We start from the raw sequence: 21,533 nt of genomic DNA on the forward strand, positions 1-21,533 counted from the left end.
CACACAGGTTAACAGACACCAGACATCTCAATTTTAATTTAACTTCTTCTCGTCTCACAGGAGTCAGCTGAGCAGGCGGCAGAATGTGGTCACATGTGGTCCAGACCACCTCTGAATGTGGTCTGAGTGATCAGATCTCAGTGTGTCCTCAGTGTGTCTCATTCACACCTGTACTGAGGGTCGTTAAGGACACGAGACCTCTGAGTTTCAGAGTCGTTAGGGCCACTTGTGGGTCGTTGACCCAACCGGCCTTCATGTGGGTTGCTAAGGCCAGGTGAGCCCAGGTGTGAACGGTTGTTAAGCTGTCTGGGGAGAACTCAGTACAGCATTGTAGGTGATCAGTGATGTCTTAGTCCTCCTCCTCTGTTCACAGACGGTCGTTCCAGTTTGACACAGATGGATTATTTTACTCCTCTTTCAAACCATCTGTCTTCTCTGGACAACATGTTCACATCGTTGTCCTCAGAGGAGTGATGTGTCTCCTTCAGATGTAAGTGGACAGCAGAGTCTGGACCTGAGGAGTTGGTCCTCCTGTGTTGTGCCATTCATTTATGGAGGTTGTTTTGTCTCCCCAGTGTACAAATGAGTCCATCCTCACTCCCCCATCACCATCTGGCAGCTGCTGTCACTGCCAGCGACACGAGCAGACTGCAGCATCATTCGCTCTGCTGAGGAGGTGATCGGCTGTAATCTGCCGACCCCTCCAGAACCTGCACCCCTCCAGAACCTGCACCCCTCCAGGACCTGCACCCCTCCAGGACCTGCACCCCTCCAGGACCTGGACCCCTCCAGGACCTGCACCCCTCCAGAACCTGCACCCCTCCAGGACCTGCACCCCTCCAGAACCCAGAACCTGCACCCCTCCAGGACCTGGACCCTTCCAGAACCTGAGACATGCAGGTAAGAAACCTGCCGACCCCTCCCATCCCGGACACAAACTTTTTGAGACTCTGCCCTCATCAGGACCAGAACCTCTTGCCAAAAGAACAGTTCTTCACATCTGCAACTCGCCTCATCAACAAGGCCCGTGGCCCCCACTGACACCCCACTAACGTCACATTAATGTAAGTTTCAGTCACCAGACTTATTTTGCACGTTGTAATATCAGTATATCTGCAACCTGCACAATCCAGGTCAAACCTTTTGCACTACTGGACAAATCTGGACAGTCTTCACCTCCTTTAACCTCCATCACTCTCTTTTTATATTTATATAGCTTCATTGTGTCTTTAAGAACTTTTAGTCTCGTTTGTTTCGCAGCTACAGAACTCAGAACATTCCTCGTATGTGTGAACTTACTTGGCAATAAAAGCGGTTCTGATTCTGAAGTGTGTGCCGTCTAAACTACATGACTGTGTCTGTCTGACGCTGTGAGCACTTCCTGCTCCTCCCCTGCCATGATGGAAGAAGACTGAAGAGGCGGAGGACAGGTGAGGACAGGTGAGGACAGGTGAGGACAGACATCAGCATGAACAGAATACACATCATACAGACTACAGACAGGACAGTCAGCTGACATCTTTAAGGTTTCCTCGGCTGTGACGTAATGACCGCAGCTGATGAACGTCCAGGTGATGAACTGTGACGTTACCTGTTCAGGAAACAGCCGCTCAGCTCGACGCAACACTCGGATGGATCTGATCACGATTTATTCACGTCGACGTGAAACAGGACGCGGCCTCCATCGTCCCTCCATCACATCCTTCACACACCCGCAAACACCGCAGGACCCGCGCCAAGTTAACACTGGCTACAGAGCGTGGCTTCCGGTCAGACCTTCAAAATAAAACCACGTGGTGCACTTTGCAGAAGAGTCTTTCTGGAGGACACAAAGATCCTCTGCATCATCACACACAAATCATTTGCTTTAAACTTCAAGTATTTAAACTACGTGTAGATTTTAAATTGTATTTTATTTCATGAGCTGACTGTAAAGTGTCACATTTAATGTTAATGTTTTTCTGTCATATTGAGTCAATGTGAACAAATTAAATGATTCATAAACATCATGTGTTCTTACAGTGTTTGTTATTCAAGTATTTTACATTAAAATGATGAATTTTAAACTACATTTACTGCATTTACTAACAGCTGTATATGATTAATATGTATTATTATTAATATTATTATATTATTATTTATTATTAGAATAATAATAGCTATTTTCTTAATTTCTCTGATTAATTGTTTTGACTATACAGCCATTACTGACACCTTCAAACAGCTTCTTTTGTCCGGCCAACAGTTCAAAACCAAAAACTTTCAGTCTCCAACAAATAAAACTGAGAAAAGTAGAAAATCTGAGACGATCAGTAGATGTTTGACATTATTTGCTTGAAAATAACTTAAACAATAAATTAGTAATCATAAATGACAATTCATTTTCTCTCAAATTACTAATCGAGTAATCAATAAATTCTTTCATCTCTAATTTAAATCATATTAATCGCAGAACAGAACCACATTACCTGATATTTGAGAATATTATTTTCTATTGTTTCAGACTCTCCGGATCTTTAGTTACTGGTTCGTTATTTATTTAAATGTCACAGACTTTAAATTGGAAATCTTGTCCTCAGTCGTGTAATCTCGGCCTGAATGTGTTGAGCTTGACAGAGATGCTGCAGGATGCTGAGCAGGTCCACAGTGCAGAGGCTTCCTGCCGCCCGTAGGGGGCGACAGAGTGCAGTTCACTTCCTGTACATAGATTTATCAAATAATCAGTAAATAAAGGTCATTTTTTTAAATGATCTTGAAACAGAAACACAGGTTAAAATGCAAAACACATTAAATATAAAAGAGGTTTGTATTATTATTTATATTTAAACTACAACTAAAGTGAACTTATAAGTTAAAACATCTAAATCATAAAAATGTTTTGAATAAAAAGACTGAATCTATTTTATTATAAGGTAAGCAAATATTTAGGGGTTGCTAAATGTTTGAGGTTTTGTTAATAAACTGTTAATAAACTAAATAAATTCCCTCAATATGATCAAATGTTATTTTCCTCTGATATCACCTTCGTTTTAATTTAAGAAATGTAAGTAAACTATAATGATTATCATACGTTTAATTATATCATTAGCCGCCATATACACAGATGCTAAACCTTTATTGTCCGTTTTCTTTTTAAATTTAATGTGAAATCTATTGAATCCTTTGTTAACAGAAAGGATCCAACAATCTGACGTGTTTATTCTTTTATTCTTCATAACTGTTTAAATAATTGTGGATTTCCTTCCATTTATTTTCATTATTTATTTTAAGTTTTAATTTAATATTCACTGAATCTTAATAACTTGATAATAATACGGTTGTTAAACAAACCGCCTGTTGGTGGCAGCAAGAAGAAGAAGAAGAAGAAGAAGAAGAAGAAGAAGAAGAAGAAGAAGAAGAAGAAGAAGAAGAAGAAGAAGAAGAAGACCGTCACTTCCGGTCTGCGCCGGATGTTTGGGTTTCGGCCGGAGGACCTGGAGGCATGAAACATGGCGAACACGTACAGAAGTAATGTTGATTAAAGACGCCTTCAGACGTGAACGACAGCAGTTTTAATAATATTTATGAGTTGATTCACGGCGACGTGGAAACTGAACGCGTGACTTCGTCGCCGCGTTGTTTTGTGATGCTAATGTTAGCTAATAATGACAAACGAGCTGATGTATGAACGTTTCAGCTGAAACTGCTTCTGTGACCAGGCTCATTACTTCTCCTGATAACTCGTTTCACTTCACTTCAGATTTTCACTGTTAAAGTAAAACCGCACCAAAATAATACGAGTAAAAGTCCTGAGCCACAACCGTACTTAAGTAAAAGTACAGTGCAGGTAGAGCATTATGAGCGTAGTGTATTAAATGTAGTTGTAGTAATTATGCCTCGTGGTATGTGTTGAACAGACAAACATATATTGTTGTGTTAGTTTAATGATTCTGAGCTCATTTTAATTAAAAAGTTTAGTTACTGTAGTTTTTGATTTGTGTATGTGGAGAGGTTTCTCTGATTTAGTGCATCACTGTACTGGTCAAGTATCTGAACACAATCATGGAAATTGACTCTCAGAACAATTTACAAGAAGACAGAAACAGACATACAGCTTTAAAACAAGGGCAACAAATCTGAACAAAAAGAGGTCAAAATAAGCCAAAAAACATGTGACTGTGACGGACACGATGATCAATTACACAGCCATTTTCCTCAAGAGAAAAAATATGATTATTCGAATATAACAAATACATCTTTACCTTCAGATTCTGTGACAGTTGGTCCACATTAGGTTTAAATGTCAGACTGCTTGAGCTCAAACTGACAGAAATGAGGGACTTGCTTTGGTTATAGAGCTACATGAACCTGAACAACTCAGTAAGAAACGGGTGACTTTAAGGAGGAGGCAGCTTCATTCAGAAGAGACAGACAGTTAAATAAAGACAGATATGTGACTGATGATGATTCTGTTTCTGCAGTGACAGACAGAGACATCAGACTGATGATAAAGCTTCGTGCTACCAATGCAGCCATCTTCACCGGAAGGAGAAACTCTGCAATGAGAGGCTGGAGGTCAGTGTGGTTTATCAGTGTTTCGTCCTCAAATGTCCACAACTCACAGATTTTCAGTTTACTGTCATAGAGGAGGAAAGAAACCAGAAAAATACTCAGAATTTTTCAGATTTTTTACTTCTTTTGTTTAAAAGAAAATCTCAAACCAATTCATCATTTAGGAAAATAGTAGATGATTGATTTAATAGTTGACAGTGTATTAATTAATACATAACTGCAGCTGTAGTACAAAAGTTATTTAATGTGTGTGCGTTACAAAAAACCTCAATAAATGTGAGAATGAAACAAAAGCTGCATGTCATCATTTATCTGTTTGCTGATGTGTGTGCAGTGCAAATGTAACAGAAAAAGGTCAACAAACTTCGGAATCAAAATCATTTTATTGACCAAGTTTTGATACACGTACAAAAAGTTTGACTCTGGTTTGGAAAAAGTGAACTATAAAGAAAAGACTAACGTCTGTGTGAGTTCAGGAAGGCTCCACATATTAAATCAGCTGTGTGGCCTCCACGTCTGACTCATCCCATCATATCACCATCCACCTCACTGATAATGAACTCTGGTCTCTCCTGCAGGGCGATAAGGAAAGAGATGGGGCTCCAGGGGATGATGTCTGCACGGCAGCTGAAGAAGAAGTGGGACAACTTGAAAGAAAAATACAAAGTCAGTCTTGTTGAATTCTCTGTACCAGGCAGATGGAACCAAACAAGGAAACTTAATGTTTGTGGAGTTTTGACTGACAGAGAGCTGAAAAGAAAACAACAAAACAGAGACGTGAACAGAAGTTATGGAAGTTGTTATCTACTCACCCCAGTGTTAATGGAAGGTTGTGTGTATTTTTGTAGTCCACAAAACATTATATAGGTGTGGGTGAGGGTTTATGACTTGCACTGCACATTAACTTTACCACCAGTAAAGCATGTGTATCTCATCACCTTCACCCTCGTGTTCGTATGTCTGTGTCCTCGCTAGAAGAAAATTAGATGTAACTTTTAGTTTGCGATCCATATTTTTGTTGCCTCTTTGTTTTATGTTCCATGTGTTGCTGCTGTCTTGGCAGGGAAACTCCTCGAAGATATTCTTAATGTCAGAGAGGCACTTTCAAGTTATATACACTAGTGATTAAAGGTGCCTTAAATTACTGATGTCCTCTCTCCATATAGGTGCTGAAGAACCCTCCAGAGGGCCTAGAGACTTTGACCCAGCCCAGCTCGTGGCGCTGGTTCCACCTGATGGATGAGGCCATGACTGGCCGTCTGGCCGGGACCGCCACCATCGTCCAGCCCTCCCTGCTGGACGATGACGAGGAGCACAACGCAGGCCTGCCTCCACTCATTCTTCCCAACATGGTCGGGGCTTGTTCAGGACTGAGTCTCATTGAAACGGGAACTCTGGAAGGTGTCGGGACTCTGGAGGAGGTCCTGGAGCTGAGTGGAACTGAATCACCCGTTGAGGTCATTGCAACCGGAATTGACGTGATGGAAACTCAACCTGTGATGAACAAAAGCGAGACGGCTGAACTGTACACCACATTGCTACCTGACTGCACCTTCGAGACCAACATGACACCCTCCTCCTCCAGAGACATCATCGGGGAGGTGGACAGGAAGCTGGTTGAGCTGCAGAAGGAGAGGCAGGCTCTGGAGAGAGAGCAGGCTGAGTTCGACAGAGAGCTGATATGTTTAGAGAGAGACAGGGAGCTGCTGAACAGAGACATGGTCACTCTGGAGCGAGACAGAACAGCTGTAGAAAGAGACAGAGCTACTGTGGAGAGAGACAGGGCGGCTGTGGAGAGAGAACGAGTGTGTCTGGATCGAGATCGAGCGTTTCTCGACAGAGACAGAGCTTTTCTAGAGAGAGACAGAGTGTTTCTGGAGAGAGCCAGGGAGGATTTACAGAGAGAGAGAGCACTGCTGAGGAGGGAGAGGGCAGTCCTGGAGACGGACGGGGTGGCTGTGGACGGAGATCAGGCTGAGATGACGACAGAGAAGGAGGTCGTACTACAGACGAGGTTCTACCAGAGGCTGATGGCTGCAGACCTGGATCGAGACCAGCTGGAGACCAGACAGAGACTGGTTTCTTTGTTCCAGAAGCTTGTTGAGAAACTGTGAGCGGAGGATATTTTGTTTTGTGTTGTATCGTAGATGCCATGTGATGAAAGGCTCCCACTTCCAACGGAGAGACAGATTTGGACCACTGACAACTATTTCTGGCAGTTTGGTTGTTCTTGTTGCCAACTACTCTTCATGTGCTAATACAGGTTCTGTATTTTTCCTTTTGTGCAGAAACTTCCACTTAAAGAAACAGTTCACCCAAAAAAGAAAATTCAGCCATTATCTCTTCACTCTGAAGTAGCTGGGGACAACCAAAAAAAACATAAAATGGCTCCATACAGCTCGTCGGTGTAATCCAAGTCTGAGGTCCAGATTTAAAACAAGTCTCCAGCTGCTTCAGGTGTTTAGCAGAACGCTGCAGCGCTGTTTTGAAACTACGAATCTTCACCTGCAGACAGAAGAGACGTGATTTTTCTTCTCTGGTATCATTGGGGGGGAGTTTTACAGCTTGTTTTATCAGCTGTTCAGCAGAACGCTGCAGCGCTGTTTTACTGTGAAGCTCCAGAGATGTTCTGTGGACTACGAGACTTAAAAACTTAATGAGAAGGGAAAGATCTTCATTGGCTGATTTTTTTTTTCCTGCCTTAACAAACTAAATAAACAAACTGATCTTAAAGGACAACACAATTTATACTGTTTTACTTTCTTTATATGTGGCGGACCCTGCCACCTTTCTAGCTTCAAACAGTGTTCTGGGACCTTATTTTCCTGAGATAAGCTTGTTTATTCTCTTATGGTTTGTCTGGTAGTTTGTGTTATCACCTCATTAATATTAGAGTTTGAGTTTCTTCTACAGAACTACACGCTGCTCCTTTAAGCAAGAAACGATAAATAAATCCTTTCATGTAACAAATGATGAGAAAACAGCAAATGTAACAAATGTATGACAGAAGTATTTTTTATATTTTACTGTAGGAAATGTTTAATATCTGTGAATATAAAGTTTGAAGGAACCTCATTAAGTCATTCTGGACTGTTTATGTTCCTGTCCAGCCCCGCCCCCCCGGGAGCTTGGTCACGTGCCGGAGGGCAGGTCAGGGTGCTGTTACCGAGCGCACCCTCTCAGCAGCGGGACGGGTGCAGCTAGCTGCTGCTGGACGGAACCGGCTGTGTTTACCGCTGCACGCGCTCCAGTGGCGATGGCGTGAAGTAACGTCGGACAGCGGAGGTCAGAACCGGCTCGAGCTAACGGAAACCGGTGTCGTCGTGTGGCGGGAAGCCGCGCGCTGCGTGGGTTTGTTGTTTAGGTTAGCTGCCGAAGCTAGCTAGCTAGCTAGCAGCCCGCCGCTGTCAGCGGCTGGCGGGGAGTTCGGCCCCGGAGGAGCCGCTGCTGCCGCCCGGTCAGCGTCACGGTAAATCTCCGCCGGGCCGCTCAGGATGGACTGACGGGCGGAGAAGCGCCGCTGCTGGAGACACACAGCTGGGAAACCTGCAGGATGCGGTAGCGGATGTAGTTAGCATCAGGCCTGAATACCAGCACACTGCCACCCCTCCTCCCTCCCTCCAGCTGCCCGGCAGTACCGACCCTCCCTCCCTCCAGCTGCCCGGCAGTACCGACCCGATCCTCCAGCTGCCCGGCAGTACCGACCCTCCCTCCCTCCAGCTGCCCAGCAGCACCGACCCTCCCTCCCTCCCTCCCTCCCTCCAGCTGCCCGGCAGTACCGACCCTCCCTCCCTCCAGCTGCCCAGCAGCACCGACCCTCCCTCCCTCCCTCCCTCCCTCCAGCTGCCCAGCAGCACCGACCCTCCCTCCAGCTGCCCGGCAGTACCGACCCTCCCTCCCTCCCTCCCTCCCTCCAGCTGCCCGGCAGTACCGACCCTCCCTCCCTCCCTCCCTCCCTCCAGCTGCCCGGCAGTACCGACCCTCTCCTCCTCTGAATGATCGCGATGGAGTCCGTCCTCAACCCGCTGCCTCAGTTCCCGGAGAACTCCTATAAAAGTGAGTAAAGACGGTGTGTGTGTGCTGAATGCAGAGGATTGAACCTGCTGCTGATGGCTGCTGACCTTTGACCTTTGACCCTCCACTTGCAGTGACTGAGGAGGACGTGAAGAGGCTGATCGAGTTCCGGGCGTCCAACGAGGCTCTGTTCACTGGGAAGAGGAACTCTGCAAAGATAGCATGGAGGTACGAACCAGGCGTTTACAGCTGAGACAGCTGAGACATGAGGTGTCTCTGTCAGCCTGTGTGACGTGTCAGTGTGAACACTTTCTTTTCTTTTAGAGATTATGATTCATTAAAAGATGCTCGGGGTAACTTATATTCCCAGTGACGTTTACTGTGTCAGTACATTGATCATTTTAAGTCACGTGTACGCTGTGTCACCGAAACAGCATTTTGTCCTTTAAAAACACATTTCCAGGGGCGTCCCATGTGCAGGGGCCCGGCCCTCGCTGCAGCGGCCCGGCCCTCGCTGCAGGGGCCCGGCCCTCGCTGCAGCGAGGGCCGGGCCCCTGCAGCGAGGGCCGGGCCTGCTGCAGCGGCCCGGGGCTCGAGTCCGGCCCGGGCCCCTTGCTGCGTGTCTCCCCCCCTCTCTTTCACCCTGTTTCCTGTCATCTCTCTGAAGCCGTCCTATCAATAAAGCCATACAAAGGCCAAAAAATTAATAAATAAATAAAAAATACAAAAACATTTCCACAGTTTGTGTGTGTGAGCAGCACAGAGAGACTGATGCACACTTTCATACCGAGCAGGCCTGATGACTGTAACGCTCCTTTCTGCTCCTCCAAGAGTTCAGTTACTCAGAGCACACGTTACGCCTTTTTAAAGTCTTTGCACTGGTTGCCTGTTATAATTATTTTATTAGTTTATAAGTCACTACGTGGCTCTGCACCAGACTACATCACACAGATGCTTTTCAGTTGATGAGGCAGGACGACGCCTCAGATCCTCCGGCTCTCCTGTTTTAGCTCCACAGAGCAGAACTGAAACGTTTGCTCCGAGCTGTTGGACCTGAAATATTCAACTGTAAAACAAAAACTAAAAACCATCTATTCAGTCTGGCTTTTATGTAGTGAGATAATGTTTATAATTAATTAATTTAGTTTTTATCATAACCCTTTATTCTTGTACATGATCTGCACCGGTGTTTAGGTGGTTGGTGCGTATGAAGTTGTTTCCACATGAATGCTGGGAACCCGTTTTCCAGCAGAATAATGCATTGTGACAAGATCATCAATATCATCAATGTTATTCACTTCACCTGTCAGCGGTTTTAATGTTGTGGCTGATCACTGTATGTCTTCAGTTATTAACGAGAAAATCACTGATAATCGATTGTTACAGCAGCCGATGGATCTTTGAAAAATGTGTGTAAAACGGCAGATTTTTCAGTGCTGGATTTATTTTATTCCCAAATATTAAGTATCGGTATTTGTAACCTCAGGCTGCTCCTGATGAACAGGTCGCCATGGCAGCCTCTGCAATCAGTGTGTGAATGTGTTGTAAAGCGCTTTGTGCATTCAGGTGACGCTGTACGAGTCCATCTACCATTTACTCTGCTGTGAGTTCTCCCATCAGCTGACCCTCTGTCTGTGTCCTCAGCACCATCTTAAAAGGCCTCGGGCTTGAAGGGAAGTTGACAGCAGACCAGATCGCCAAAAAATGGGACAACCTCCGGACAAAATACAAGGTGATGTGTGGTGCAGTCAGACACAGAAAATAATGTTGTGTTGATGTGAAGCAGCAGCAGCAGGTCAGAGAGATGTCTGTCTGCAGCTGCTTAGAGACGACATCCAGAGAGATGTGTTGATGTTTACACTCCGTTGCCAGTTTATTAGAAACACCTTGTTAAAAGGTGAAACAGGTTCATCATCAGGTTCTCACGTACGAGGAGTTGTCCTGGCGACAGATTTTATCATGAAAAAAATAAGAGATGCCTGTTTTCAGAGTGAGAGAACGAGCAGGTGGGACAGTTTGTAAAGATCTATCTGTAATAAAGATTTGCATTAAAGGGGCAATCCGTGAGTTAACCAGCCCTTTATAAAGGAAGACAGACGACCCATTTCATTTAATTATGATATTATATTCGGGATTTGAATTCGGACATTTGTATTGTATATTAACTACGTTGATTTAAACACCATCTTGATTTAATTACAGATCAGTGCTCTGCTCATGGTGTCTTTATTTCATTCATGTTTAATGACTCAGTCCTATAATTGTCTGAAGGATCGAGTTAGCTGGATGAGAATCAACAGGATGATTTTCAGCCTGGATTAGTTAAGAAAAGGACTGAAGAACAGGCTCCAGGTCTTTATAAGTGTTGATGTCTTTTCCAGGACCTGAAGCAGCCCTACCAGGGCCAGGACAACATCGGGGGGGTCGTAGAGTCGTGGCCCTGGTTCCACATCATGGATGAAGCCATGCAGGGCCGCCTCTACAACAGCAACCTGGTGCTGAGCCCGGAGACCGCCGGCAATGCCGTTCACCGCTGCAACAGTCAGCAAAACCAGAACCAGGAAAACACCGACATCCTGGAGTTCCTCATCAAAACCGAGATGGAAGACACGGTGGCAGCGGAAACCACAGATGACGATGGGACGGTTCACACAGAGGCTCCTGCCGCTGAGGGAGTCCCCATGGGCTGGAGGAGGATGACAGAGTGCTCCTATAAAAGTAATCGGATACACCCGAGAGTTTAGATGGTTAATCACAGAAGAGCAAGATTTTAACAGCATATCAACTGTAGTTATTGTGATATAATGTGTTATTTGCACTGGTGGAATCTAACTACGTAGATTTATTGAAATTTGAGGGACTTTTCTTGAGTTTTTTCCTTTTATGCTACTTTCTGTTCCAACATCTCAGAGAGAAATTTTATATATCAGACAGCTCTGACAGTCTGTCATATTCAAGCGTAGTAGACAACTTTTCAGCTGTCCCCCCTCCCAGTGTTTCCCTGTTGTATTACTGTTGGTGCTGCTTCTTTTAAGCTCATTAATTCTCCATCCGAGTCCATCCTCAGTGTTAACACATAACAAAACCTCTCCTTGTTTTTCTCCTTCACAGTGACCGAACCAGAAACAGAAAGAATGATCAAACTTCGGGCTGCGAATGAGGCACTCTTCACCGGCAGGAAACATTCGGCCAAACCAGCCTGGAGGTCAGTGAAGTTTCAGCCAACTTCTGTTTGGTTGTTTTCTACCTGCAGCAGTTTCCTGTCAGGCATATAGAGCTGAGACAGAGGCTGAATCTCAAAGTTAAACTCCTTCTGTCTGAATCCTGTCTTAGTGCGTGAGTAAGGGCTCTGTTTGAACTTTGAATGAATCTCCAAACCTGCTGGTTCCATAGTTAAATGTACCTTGTAGAGTTTGTGAATGGATCCATGTTGTGGTTGTAATGTAGCAACAAAGACAGGCAAGAAAGGAAGACTGAAAGCTTGTAAGCATGGATGTAAACAATGCGGACGAATGTTATCCCTTTTTACAAACGTGACTTCAATATTTGTTTTCATCCCATCACCCAATTTAATTTCTGTGTGATGTCTCATGAGTGTCACTCCTTCCAGAGCCATTCTGTACGAGCTGGGTCTTCAGGGGAAGCTGACCACAGACCAGTTAGCAAAGAAGTGGGACAACCTGAAGAGAAGATACAAGGTAGGTCCAACCAACTCAACTCCAGAGACAAACTGTCCATGACTCGTAAAGAGTGGAGGGGACCCTGGGCCCCGTGCAAGAACCGCTCCAACAAACAAATTCATTCTCAAGTGGAACATACAAGTGATTTAAAGATATATGTTAGATATCCACAGAAAAATGTCAAAAACAACTCTGTTCTATTTATTGTTGAGTTGTGTTCTTACATTATCCTAAATGTTTCCAACAATGTTCAAACCAGAGAAATCTTCAAGGTAACGGTGCGTTTCATCAGGTCGTCTGTCGCTGTGACTTCAGGAGAGAGGAAGTGAGAGGAAGTGAGAGAGGAAGAGAGAGGAAGAGAGAGAGGAAGAGAGAGAGGAAGAGAGAGAGGGAGCGAGAGAGGAAGAGAGAGAGGAAGAGTGAAAGGAAGAGTGAGAGGAAGAGTGAGAGGAAGAGAGAGAGGAAGAGTGACAGGAAGAGAGAGAGGAAGAGTGAGAGGAAGAGAGAGAGGAAGAGTGACAGGAAGAGAGAGAGGAAGAGTGAGAGGAAGAGAGAGAGGAAGAGAGAGAGGAAGAGAGAGAGGAAGAGAAGAAACATAGTGTGAAGTACATCGGCCCAAACAGCCAGATTACTTTAATGTACATTAGCTGTAAATTAACGAGCAACTACACACTCCTCTCCTCCCGTCGGTAAACGGCTCCGGATCGGAGCAGAATCTGATGAGACTCCAGGTGTTTATTCCTCCAGAACGTCTGGATCTGCACCGACTCTCCTCCAGAGCCAGAGGCTCTGAGCAGCAGCTCTGCTGCCAAACAAACGCCCTCTAACTTTCTTAGTTTCAATAGACGCCAAGCGGCAGAAATGACATATTCTGTATTCAGAACAAATGTTTGGTGAATCCGACTTGAAACAATTGTACGAAGAAGCCTCACAGGAAAAAGTCAGAGATGTTTAGGATTTGATTAGGAAGAGGTTCTTGCATTGGGCCTGATGTTCAACCCCTCGTTACTTCACAGGAATCAGCTGACATTTGCTTGATGCAGAAATTAACCTTAAAAGTAAAGAAATAATTCTGTATCGTAGGCAGCTGGACTTGTTTCAGTTTCTTGAAAGTTGCCAGTTGCCTACGATACAGCACTTCAAATTATCATGACCTGGATGACTGAGAACCTTCATCAACATAAAGAAATGATGTTGTGGAGAAGCAGCGATGTTCCTGTGAGTTATGGGTAACAGGAGTTGGTGCTGGTGGCAGTGTTGACAGGAGGATGAGGTCCCTCTGTGGACGATCTGCAGAGCTTTCTGTCTCTACCAGGAGCTAAAGTTTCCTGCTCGAGGTGTGGAGACAAACCCGAGCTCCTGGCCCTGGTTCTACCGAATGAACGACGCCATGGAGGGACGTTTCGCCGGGGTGGCACCCATCCTCACGCCCATTGTGGAGGACGAAGACGAGGACTGTGAGCCGCTGTCGCCAACGCCCAAAAAACGAGCCCGCCGGAGCCGAGGGGGAATGGCCGAGTTCCTGACAGAGTCGGAGATGGACCTGCTGGTTGATAATGAAGAGAAGAACGGGTCGTCGGCGCTGGGAGATCTGCACCGGATGGCCGAGCTCACCTACAAATGTAAGAATGCTGGCAAACTGTAACGTGGAAGTAAACTGTTGACAGTTGAGCTGCATTATGGGCATTGTAGGAGGCAGGTTATGACAAGAAATAACAATGTGAGGAATACAACAGATGATATTTCTGGTTCTGATTCGTTTTCTTAAAGGTCCAGTGTGGAGGATTTATAAATGTAATATAGTATTCATAATGATGTTTTCTGTTACTGTAGAGCTGTACGAGCTTTGTGTATCTGCAGAGGGAGCAGGGTGGTTGCAGTCTGTAACGTCACCACTAGGTGGCACTAAATCTTCAGCTTTAGAATCTCTTGACTCTGTAATGTAACGAGTAACTACACCTGTCAGATGAATGTAGAGAAGTGAAAAGTACAATATGTAGTGGAGTTAAAGAGCACGAAGTACAAGCACCAGAAAGTTGTGCTTAATGCTGTCCCGGAGTGAAAGTACTTTCCACCACTGCCCGTTGGTTCTTACTCAGCAGAAACTGAATGTTTCTGGACTTTAAGTGGTCGGCTTCAAACGGGACGTCTCTGACAGTTCTGGTGAGAACATGGTGGAAGTTCTGATGTCAGAAATCAAATGAAGGAGCTTTAAATAAAGAAGGTCGTAACATTAACACCGACATCCGAGTCAGATTGAGGTGAAACATGGATCGTAAATCCACATTTCTGACCCGCTGAAGGTTTTGATCAAAGTGAAACATAAAGCAGTCTGTCCACACGGATTCAGTTCATCTGTTGGATAACTGAAATCTTTTTTTGTTTCATTATAGTGACAGAGGAAGACACCAGGCGACTAATCGAGTTACGAGCTGCTAACGAGTCTCTGTTTACCGGGAGGAGGAACACTGCCAAGCCTGCCTGGAGGTACAGAAGCACAAAATACAATATTTTAAATGTTCAATCTTTCATCATAAGATAACAGCTGTAATAATCTGGACTAAACGATAAATGATAACACTAAAGTCAACATCCTTCCTTAATGTATTTGTATTATTTGGTGCTTGTGTTGTGTCCACAGGGGGATAGTGAAGGAGATGGGTCTGACAGGGAAGATCACTCCTGACCAGGTCGCCAAGAAGTGGGACAACCTGAAGACCAAATTCAAGGTGACAACAGTTTGACCTGCACAGGTCCTCTGTACAGGAAGGGTTGCAGTATGTTCAACGAGGGGTGGGGACAGCTCTGAGTGTGTGCAAACGGCCACGATTACTGATCATTATCCTCTCCTCTATTGTTGGTCATGAATGTCCACACATCAGCCACATGAACATCATGACATCAGTGTGAATGTCAACTCTGATAGGCTTTCACAACACAGCATCACGCAGAATCCTCACTTGAGTCCAATATTTACAACTCACACAATTGATGCAAATTGTTCGTGTGCTAGCTTCATTCGTGCTGCTGAACGTTCTCACAATTTCTTTTGAATGTCCCTCAGTACTAAATGCTCCAACAAAGCTCCTGCGTGCTACAATAGACACCAGCAGCATTAGCTGTGGGAGATGCTAATGCTAAGTTCATCAGGCTAACCTGCATAACACAGTAATGGCAAAACATACAGGTTCAAGTTTGTCTCTAACGATCAATCCTTGAGTTTTAAAGCTCATCCTGCTTTTTACGTTGCTGCGCCTCGTTCAGAAAGCAGGCAGCAGTGCACACGCAGCCTATCACAGTTTTCCAGCTGCTGTGGGGACATTTTCATCCAGTTAATCCACTGGCTCTTCACTTCCTCAGATGGTGGCAGTACATCAGTTGTGTTTTCAAGTTGAGTGACATTGAGCTTTAACGCTCTGAAGTGCTGTGAAAATGCACTTGTTTTTCATTAGTCAATCAATTAGTTGAAAATAACCGGATCGAGTTTTGATAATCGAAGAATCATTTAGGCCGTTTATTAAGACACGATGTTGAACATTTGCTGGCTGCAGCTTCTCCAGTGTGAGGATTTGTGTGTCTGCAGGACCTGAAGTTTCCTCCTCGGGGGATGGAGGGCCAGACTAACCCCGCCTCCTGGCCCTGGTTCCAGCTGATGAGCGACGCTCTGGAGGGACGACTGGTGGCAAAAGCTCCCAGAGTGACGCCCGTCTGGAGCAGCGAGGAGGACGGCGTGTTCGGCTCGTCTCCGCCTCCTGACAGAGACTGTTTGATGGCAGAGAGGAGCAGCGTGTCGGAGCTGGAGAGCATGGTGGGGGGAGACAATGTGGAGGCTGATGGGAACGTAACGTACATCGACGCCAGTGGAGAGGAGTGTTCAACGCCCTCAGACCTCTCCTATAAAAGTAAGACAGGTTCTTAATGTTTAGTGTGTGTAATTATATTAAGTTTTTAGGGGTCCAATATGTCCACACACCGCATAAACGAGAGAATCAGTTAAATTGAGACCAGCATCAAGATTACAATTAGCAGCTGTTTATTGTCTCTGAGCATCTAAACACACGACTGACTGTTTGACTTCCTGTCTTTGTTTCTTTACATCCTCTCTGCCACAGTGACAGACCAGGACACCAGGAGGATGATTAAACTTCGAGCCGCTAACGAATCGTTGTTCACAGGGAGGAGAAACGCTGCCAAAGCTGCCTGGAAGTAAGATATTGTCTGTCTGAGTGATGTGATCACAGGTGGACAGCTCTCAGTACAGGTGTGAATGAGACACACTGAGATCTGATGTGACCACATTCTGTTAGCAGTGTGTACACACATGTGTCCTGGACCACACTGAAGGACCGCCTACTGAACTGACTGCTCTGTGAGACAAAAAGAAGAAGATCACCAGACTCCCTTCACAACTCAAGTGATTTTAAGAGTTGTTTCATGAGGAGAAACTTCCTTGTAAAAAGTGTCAGTTTGTGGCAGCATGGCTGCACCAGCCTGTCTGCTTCTGTGTCTAAAGTGCTAAAGTCTGACCTGCCAACATTTAGCAGCTGTTTGAACACACTGTTTACACTGATTTCACCATTTACACTCAATTTATGAAAGAAGAAACATTTTATTGATGCTAAATATGTCACATTTTACAGATACACTAAACAGTAACCAGTATAGGCGACTTCTTTGTCCCCAGACTCCCTTAACAAATGTGTCAGTTTAGTGAGTTGTTGAGTTGGAGACACTTTATAAACTGTGTGAAACTCTGTCTCTGACTGATTCTGACTTATTTGTTCCTTCTTGTAAATTCAGCAAATGTTCTACATGAACTTCTTTCTGTCTTTGAGTAGAAACATGGAGTCTGTTTGTCTCAGTGATGGACGAGCAGGAAGTGACATCAGATCACAGGTGGTCACTCAGACGCAGGCTAATGTAGCTGTGAAGTGACGGACTGAGAGCTGAACACTGATTGGCGGATGGTGACAGCAGGTGTGATCAGGCTCATTCATGGTGTCTGTCTCACTCTCACTCAGGGCCATCCTGAAGGAGCTCGGGCTGCAGGGAAAAGTCTCAACGTACCAGATGGCGAAGAAGTGGGACAATCTGAAGAGGAGATACAAGGTAGTCTGTTCACTGACATCCAGACACTAAAAGATCAGGCTGGTGTCATTCTATTATTTTCTTACCATCAACAAATGTGCTGACTCAAAACAACATGTTTTCTCTCAGTACTGTCCTGCTTCCTGTCCGTGGCTCTCAGCTCTAAGCCCATTGGCTCCTACTAAAAACACAAATACAGTCAAAATCTGTGCAGATTTAAATGGAAACAGTGTGAGGTGCACAATGATGTCTGTAAGTTCAGTTTGGGCTCAGGGAAACTGATGAGGGTTTCATTTAGTAGAGCAGGTGACTGGATTCTGGAAACGATCGTTAGATGCAGCTCTAATTAAAATAAAATCATTGAAAGAAAGAAGGAAAACATGAATACATGATATCTGCATATGAATACAGAATCTGTTGTTAAGGGACAGGATTCTGTTATCAGAAGCTTCTGGTTTGTGTTTGCAGTCCGACGAGCTGCTAGCTGATTTGTTGGGACTATTTTCAGTGGTGGATTAATCCACATTTGTTGCTCTAGTGAGTAACATAATTATAATTCTCCTCTCTTCTCTCCTCCTCCTCCTCTCCTCCTCTCTCGTCCTCGTCCTCCTCCTCTTCCTCTCCTCCTCTCCTCCTCTCCTCTCTCGTCCTCGTCCTCCTCCTCCCCTCTCAGGATCTGAAGTATCCTCCTGTGGGCATGGAGAGCACAGCAGACGGCACCTCCTCCTGGCCGTGGTTCCACCTGATGAATGAAGCCATGGAAGGCCGCCTGGCGAGCAGTGCCCCCCTCCTCGCCCCCGTCACTCAAGACGATGAGCAGCAACCGGACCCGGCCCCCAGACACCGGTCCCGCACTGCCCCTCCCCCTCCCCCTCCCCCCTCATCCTCCACGGACTACAGACAGGAGGCGTTCGTCGGAGACCCGGAGCAAAACCAGCGCAGCTCAGAGGTGTGCGACGGGCCGCTGGGAGGACTGGAGAGGGAGTGGGAGATAGTGGAGAGGGAGAGGGCGGCGCTGGAGCGAGAGAGGGAGATGGTGGAGCGAGATAGAGCATCTGTGGAGAGAGAGAGGGCGGCGGTGCAGGCGGAGAGGCTCTGGCTGGAGAGGGAGAGGGCGGCGGTAGAACGGGACAGAGCCATGGTGGAGCAGGAGAGGGCGACGCTGGGCAGAGAGAGGGAGGTGCTGGACCAGAGAGCCTTGATGCTGAACTCTGTAGGACACTCTGGACACCTCAACGCCCTCATGTAGACCAGCATGGTCCGGGGATGTAGACCGTCCCTGTAGAGACACCCTGGTCTGTGGTGGAGGTCTGGACCTTCTGGCTGGAGGAGACGTAGATCTGCTACGCCTCGGTGGTCCAGTCACGTTTGGATGTAGACACGGTGGCTGTTGGTCTTCCACACAGAGCCGGTCCTCGCTGGGTGAGTGGTCCTGGAGATGTGCACCACCCGGCGATGTCGACCGTTTTAACAGGAGGGCTGCACAATTAATACTTCAATCATCTCAGTCACAAGGTAGATTTTTCCTGCCTCAGTTATTTCAGCGACGATCTGGACTTTTGATCCTGAAGAAATGAAAACAAGTTTTCTTTGCTTGAACAGATGTTTTATTACAATTCCCAAAGTATTACGTTCTGACGGACATGAAACTTGAAAGAAACTTAAATATATATATATTTTGTAATAACTCTAATATGGCAGAAATCAATATCGTGTGTAATCTAATGTACACCATAAAATAACGTCCTGCTTCATACCAGGGAACACCGTAACACCGTTATATCACTGCAACCCGACCAACAGCTGTAGAACGTAAACATCTTGGTTCAGATTTCTTAGTTGTTGTTGTTTTGTTTTTTATTGTGACGAAGAGGCTGATTTATTGGTCTAAATCTAGTCTGGACGTCCTGACCGGAGGTGCTGCAGGTGAACATTTGTTTTCATTCATGATTATTTTAGAAAGGTGCCTGACGGTCACATTTTACTGGACGATGTGTAGACTGAAAAAATAATAACACTCAGTGAAACAACCTAAACTAACAATGTTTTACTCTGAGGTCACATCCCGCCTGATATTTAATGTCCACGTCATCATTTCACCTGCTGGAAAACATGGAAACATTTTCCGCGTGTTGATGATGCTGATATATAAAACTCCATGTTGTCATGTCTCTTACATCCAACACTTGAGATGATTGTAGTCCATGAGTCCATGCTTTGACCGGGCGCAGCCATCTCACCTCTTACAGCCTGTCGACGTGTAATCGATAATGTCGCCCCGGCCCTCGTGGGAACAGTCGTAAACATTGTTTTTACGTTCAGCCCCTGATGTTTTTGTGACCAAACCGCTGAAGAGACTCCCCGTCTCTAACCTGTGAGGACACACAGGCTCGGACTGACCTGAGCGCTGACAGATGAGTTTCATCAGGTTTCCTCCTTCTGTCCTTTTTAATTGCTGTCATGCTGTTTTGGCATTTTTAATCTGCTGTGTCACTTTTAGTTTCTGTCGTGAGCATCTCTAGTTTTCTGTCAGTTTTGCATTTACAAAAAAAAGATGAAAAATTTCTATAAATTATTGTATTTTTAAAAACTTTTTACTTTGATTTTAGTGGTAATTGTGCAGCTCTACCTGTTCAGACCTGTCACTGAGGTGAACACCAGTGTTACCAGTAGACCACCACTGTATGTAGACTAACCTGGGATGAAGACCACTTTGGACTGATGATGATGATGATGATGATGATGATGATGATGATGAAGGACGTCCGAGTCAAACAGGCTGTTTCTCCTGGATGTGAATCAAGATTAATATTCAAACTCTTGAGGTTCATTCAAGTGTTTCTCACACACACAATTTATTTGGGCGGTCCACTCAGAGTTTTTTCAACGTTTGTATTTATTTACAAAATAATTTCTGTATTATTTTTTCATTTACAAGTCGTGGAGGCAGACAGAGCTGCAGTCGAAGGCGGTTTAAACTGCTGTTCTGAAGGTTTTTCCAGAATCCTCAAAGACTCTTCAAACATCTGGATCGTAAAATATTCATCTGCTGCAACAAAGACAAGATATTTAAGATGTTTCACACAAAGACAAAAGCCAGAGCTGACGTATCTCTGCTCAGTTTGTGCCACATGAAACGTTTGTTATCAGATTTGTCTAAATGGATGTCATGTTGTATTATTTTATATTTTCTTATAAAAGCCGACAGCTCTTTACTGAAGTTGTTTATTCACGTGTTGTTTTGTGAATCTTCAGCGTTCGACTTCACCTGACGTTCAATTCAGTCGTGTGTCTTTGAACAAATTAAATCCGTAGTGATTGATTTCATTCGGGTTCATTTGTTCAAAGTAGACGCAGCAGCACCAGAGTCAAACACGTCTGTCAGCTCTGTCCCACTCCTGGTCTGTGACTGCTGCTGAAAGCTCGGCCGTTGAACAAAGCATTGAGTTTTAGACGTTTGTTGAGGGTGGGCCGCCACAATAAATTCTCTACCTGTTGGAAACTCTGAGATTCGTCCCCAGTCCTGAAGATGGACGCGGTCTTCTGCCTCTGCATCGTTAAACCTGCTCAGACTTCAGCAGCTCTGGTCTGAGTTCAGCTGGCAGCCTTCAGGCCTGAGTGTACATTAAATCCTCCCTGTGAATGCAATAACTGTGTTGTGTCATCCAGCCAAAACTCTGAATGTGTCCAAAACATCACGTCTGTTGTTTTGCAGCATCCATGTGAAATGTTCAGTGGTTTGAAAACAGCAGTATTTACGTCATAATGTTGCTAAAAACACAGATGAATGTCTGCAGACTGATCTTCAACCAAAGTTCATCCGTCTGTCTGTCTGTTTGTTTGTAAATCTATTTTTCAAGAAGCGCCTGATGACATGTTCATGTTGTAGCCTTCAATAAATGGACCAGAACCACTACGAACTGTAATCATACTGTCTGTGAGGAGAGAAAACGGTCGGGAGCGATGCCCGCTGATGTCGATCAATACGTTTGTTTTCTTCTTGCAGTATATTTATGTTTATGTCGTGGAATCAGTTACTGCAGAAACATAAACATGTTTACAACATTTTGAAAATATGAACGATCAGTAAGGATCACATCGTCTGAAAATGTAACTCTGATGGACTTTTTTGTTGTTGATTGACAGGAAGAAACCAGAGCAGACGAGAAACAACAAGAGAGATAGAAAATACAGGTAAGC

At 45.0% G+C, this 21,533-nt stretch overlaps 2 protein-coding genes across 4 annotated transcripts; both read left to right on the plus strand.

Moving 5' to 3' along the window:
* The first annotated feature begins 3,428 nt into the window (after positions 1 to 3,428).
* LOC141001693 (uncharacterized) lies at positions 3,429 to 7,295 on the plus strand. 2 transcript variants are annotated; one of them, XM_073472848.1, is made up of 4 exons: positions 3,429 to 3,507; positions 4,461 to 4,554; positions 5,130 to 5,217; positions 5,718 to 7,295. In XM_073472848.1, exons 1-4 carry the CDS (start codon positions 3,489 to 3,491, stop codon positions 6,663 to 6,665), a joined length of 1,149 nt encoding a protein of 382 aa, XP_073328949.1. In that variant the 5' UTR covers positions 3,429 to 3,488; the 3' UTR covers positions 6,666 to 7,295. The 2 variants fall into 2 exon arrangements, with proteins under 2 accessions (XP_073328949.1, XP_073328950.1); XM_073472849.1 differs by lacking the exon at positions 3,429 to 3,507 and adding an exon at positions 3,522 to 4,359.
* A 448-nt stretch (positions 7,296 to 7,743) lies between these two features.
* On the plus strand, positions 7,744 to 21,533 carry LOC141000716 (uncharacterized). Of its 2 annotated transcripts, XR_012179568.1 has the most exons (14): positions 7,744 to 8,607; positions 8,700 to 8,793; positions 10,210 to 10,297; positions 10,947 to 11,283; positions 11,677 to 11,770; positions 12,176 to 12,263; positions 13,561 to 13,867; positions 14,639 to 14,732; positions 14,887 to 14,974; positions 15,829 to 16,147; positions 16,358 to 16,451; positions 17,267 to 17,354; positions 18,007 to 18,755; positions 21,480 to 21,533. XR_012179568.1 is itself a non-coding variant. In XM_073471516.1 (13 exons), exons 1-13 carry the CDS (start codon positions 8,547 to 8,549, stop codon positions 18,580 to 18,582), a joined length of 2,328 nt encoding a protein of 775 aa, XP_073327617.1. In that variant the 5' UTR covers positions 7,744 to 8,546; the 3' UTR covers positions 18,583 to 21,249. The 2 variants fall into 2 exon arrangements, 1 of the variants encoding a protein (XP_073327617.1); XM_073471516.1 differs by lacking the exon at positions 21,480 to 21,533 and having other exon boundaries at positions 18,007 to 21,249.

The sequence above is a fragment of the Pagrus major genome, chromosome 8 (genome assembly GCF_040436345.1).
Source record: "Pagrus major chromosome 8, Pma_NU_1.0".
In the NCBI taxonomy this organism is placed as follows: domain Eukaryota; kingdom Metazoa; phylum Chordata; class Actinopteri; order Spariformes; family Sparidae; genus Pagrus; species Pagrus major.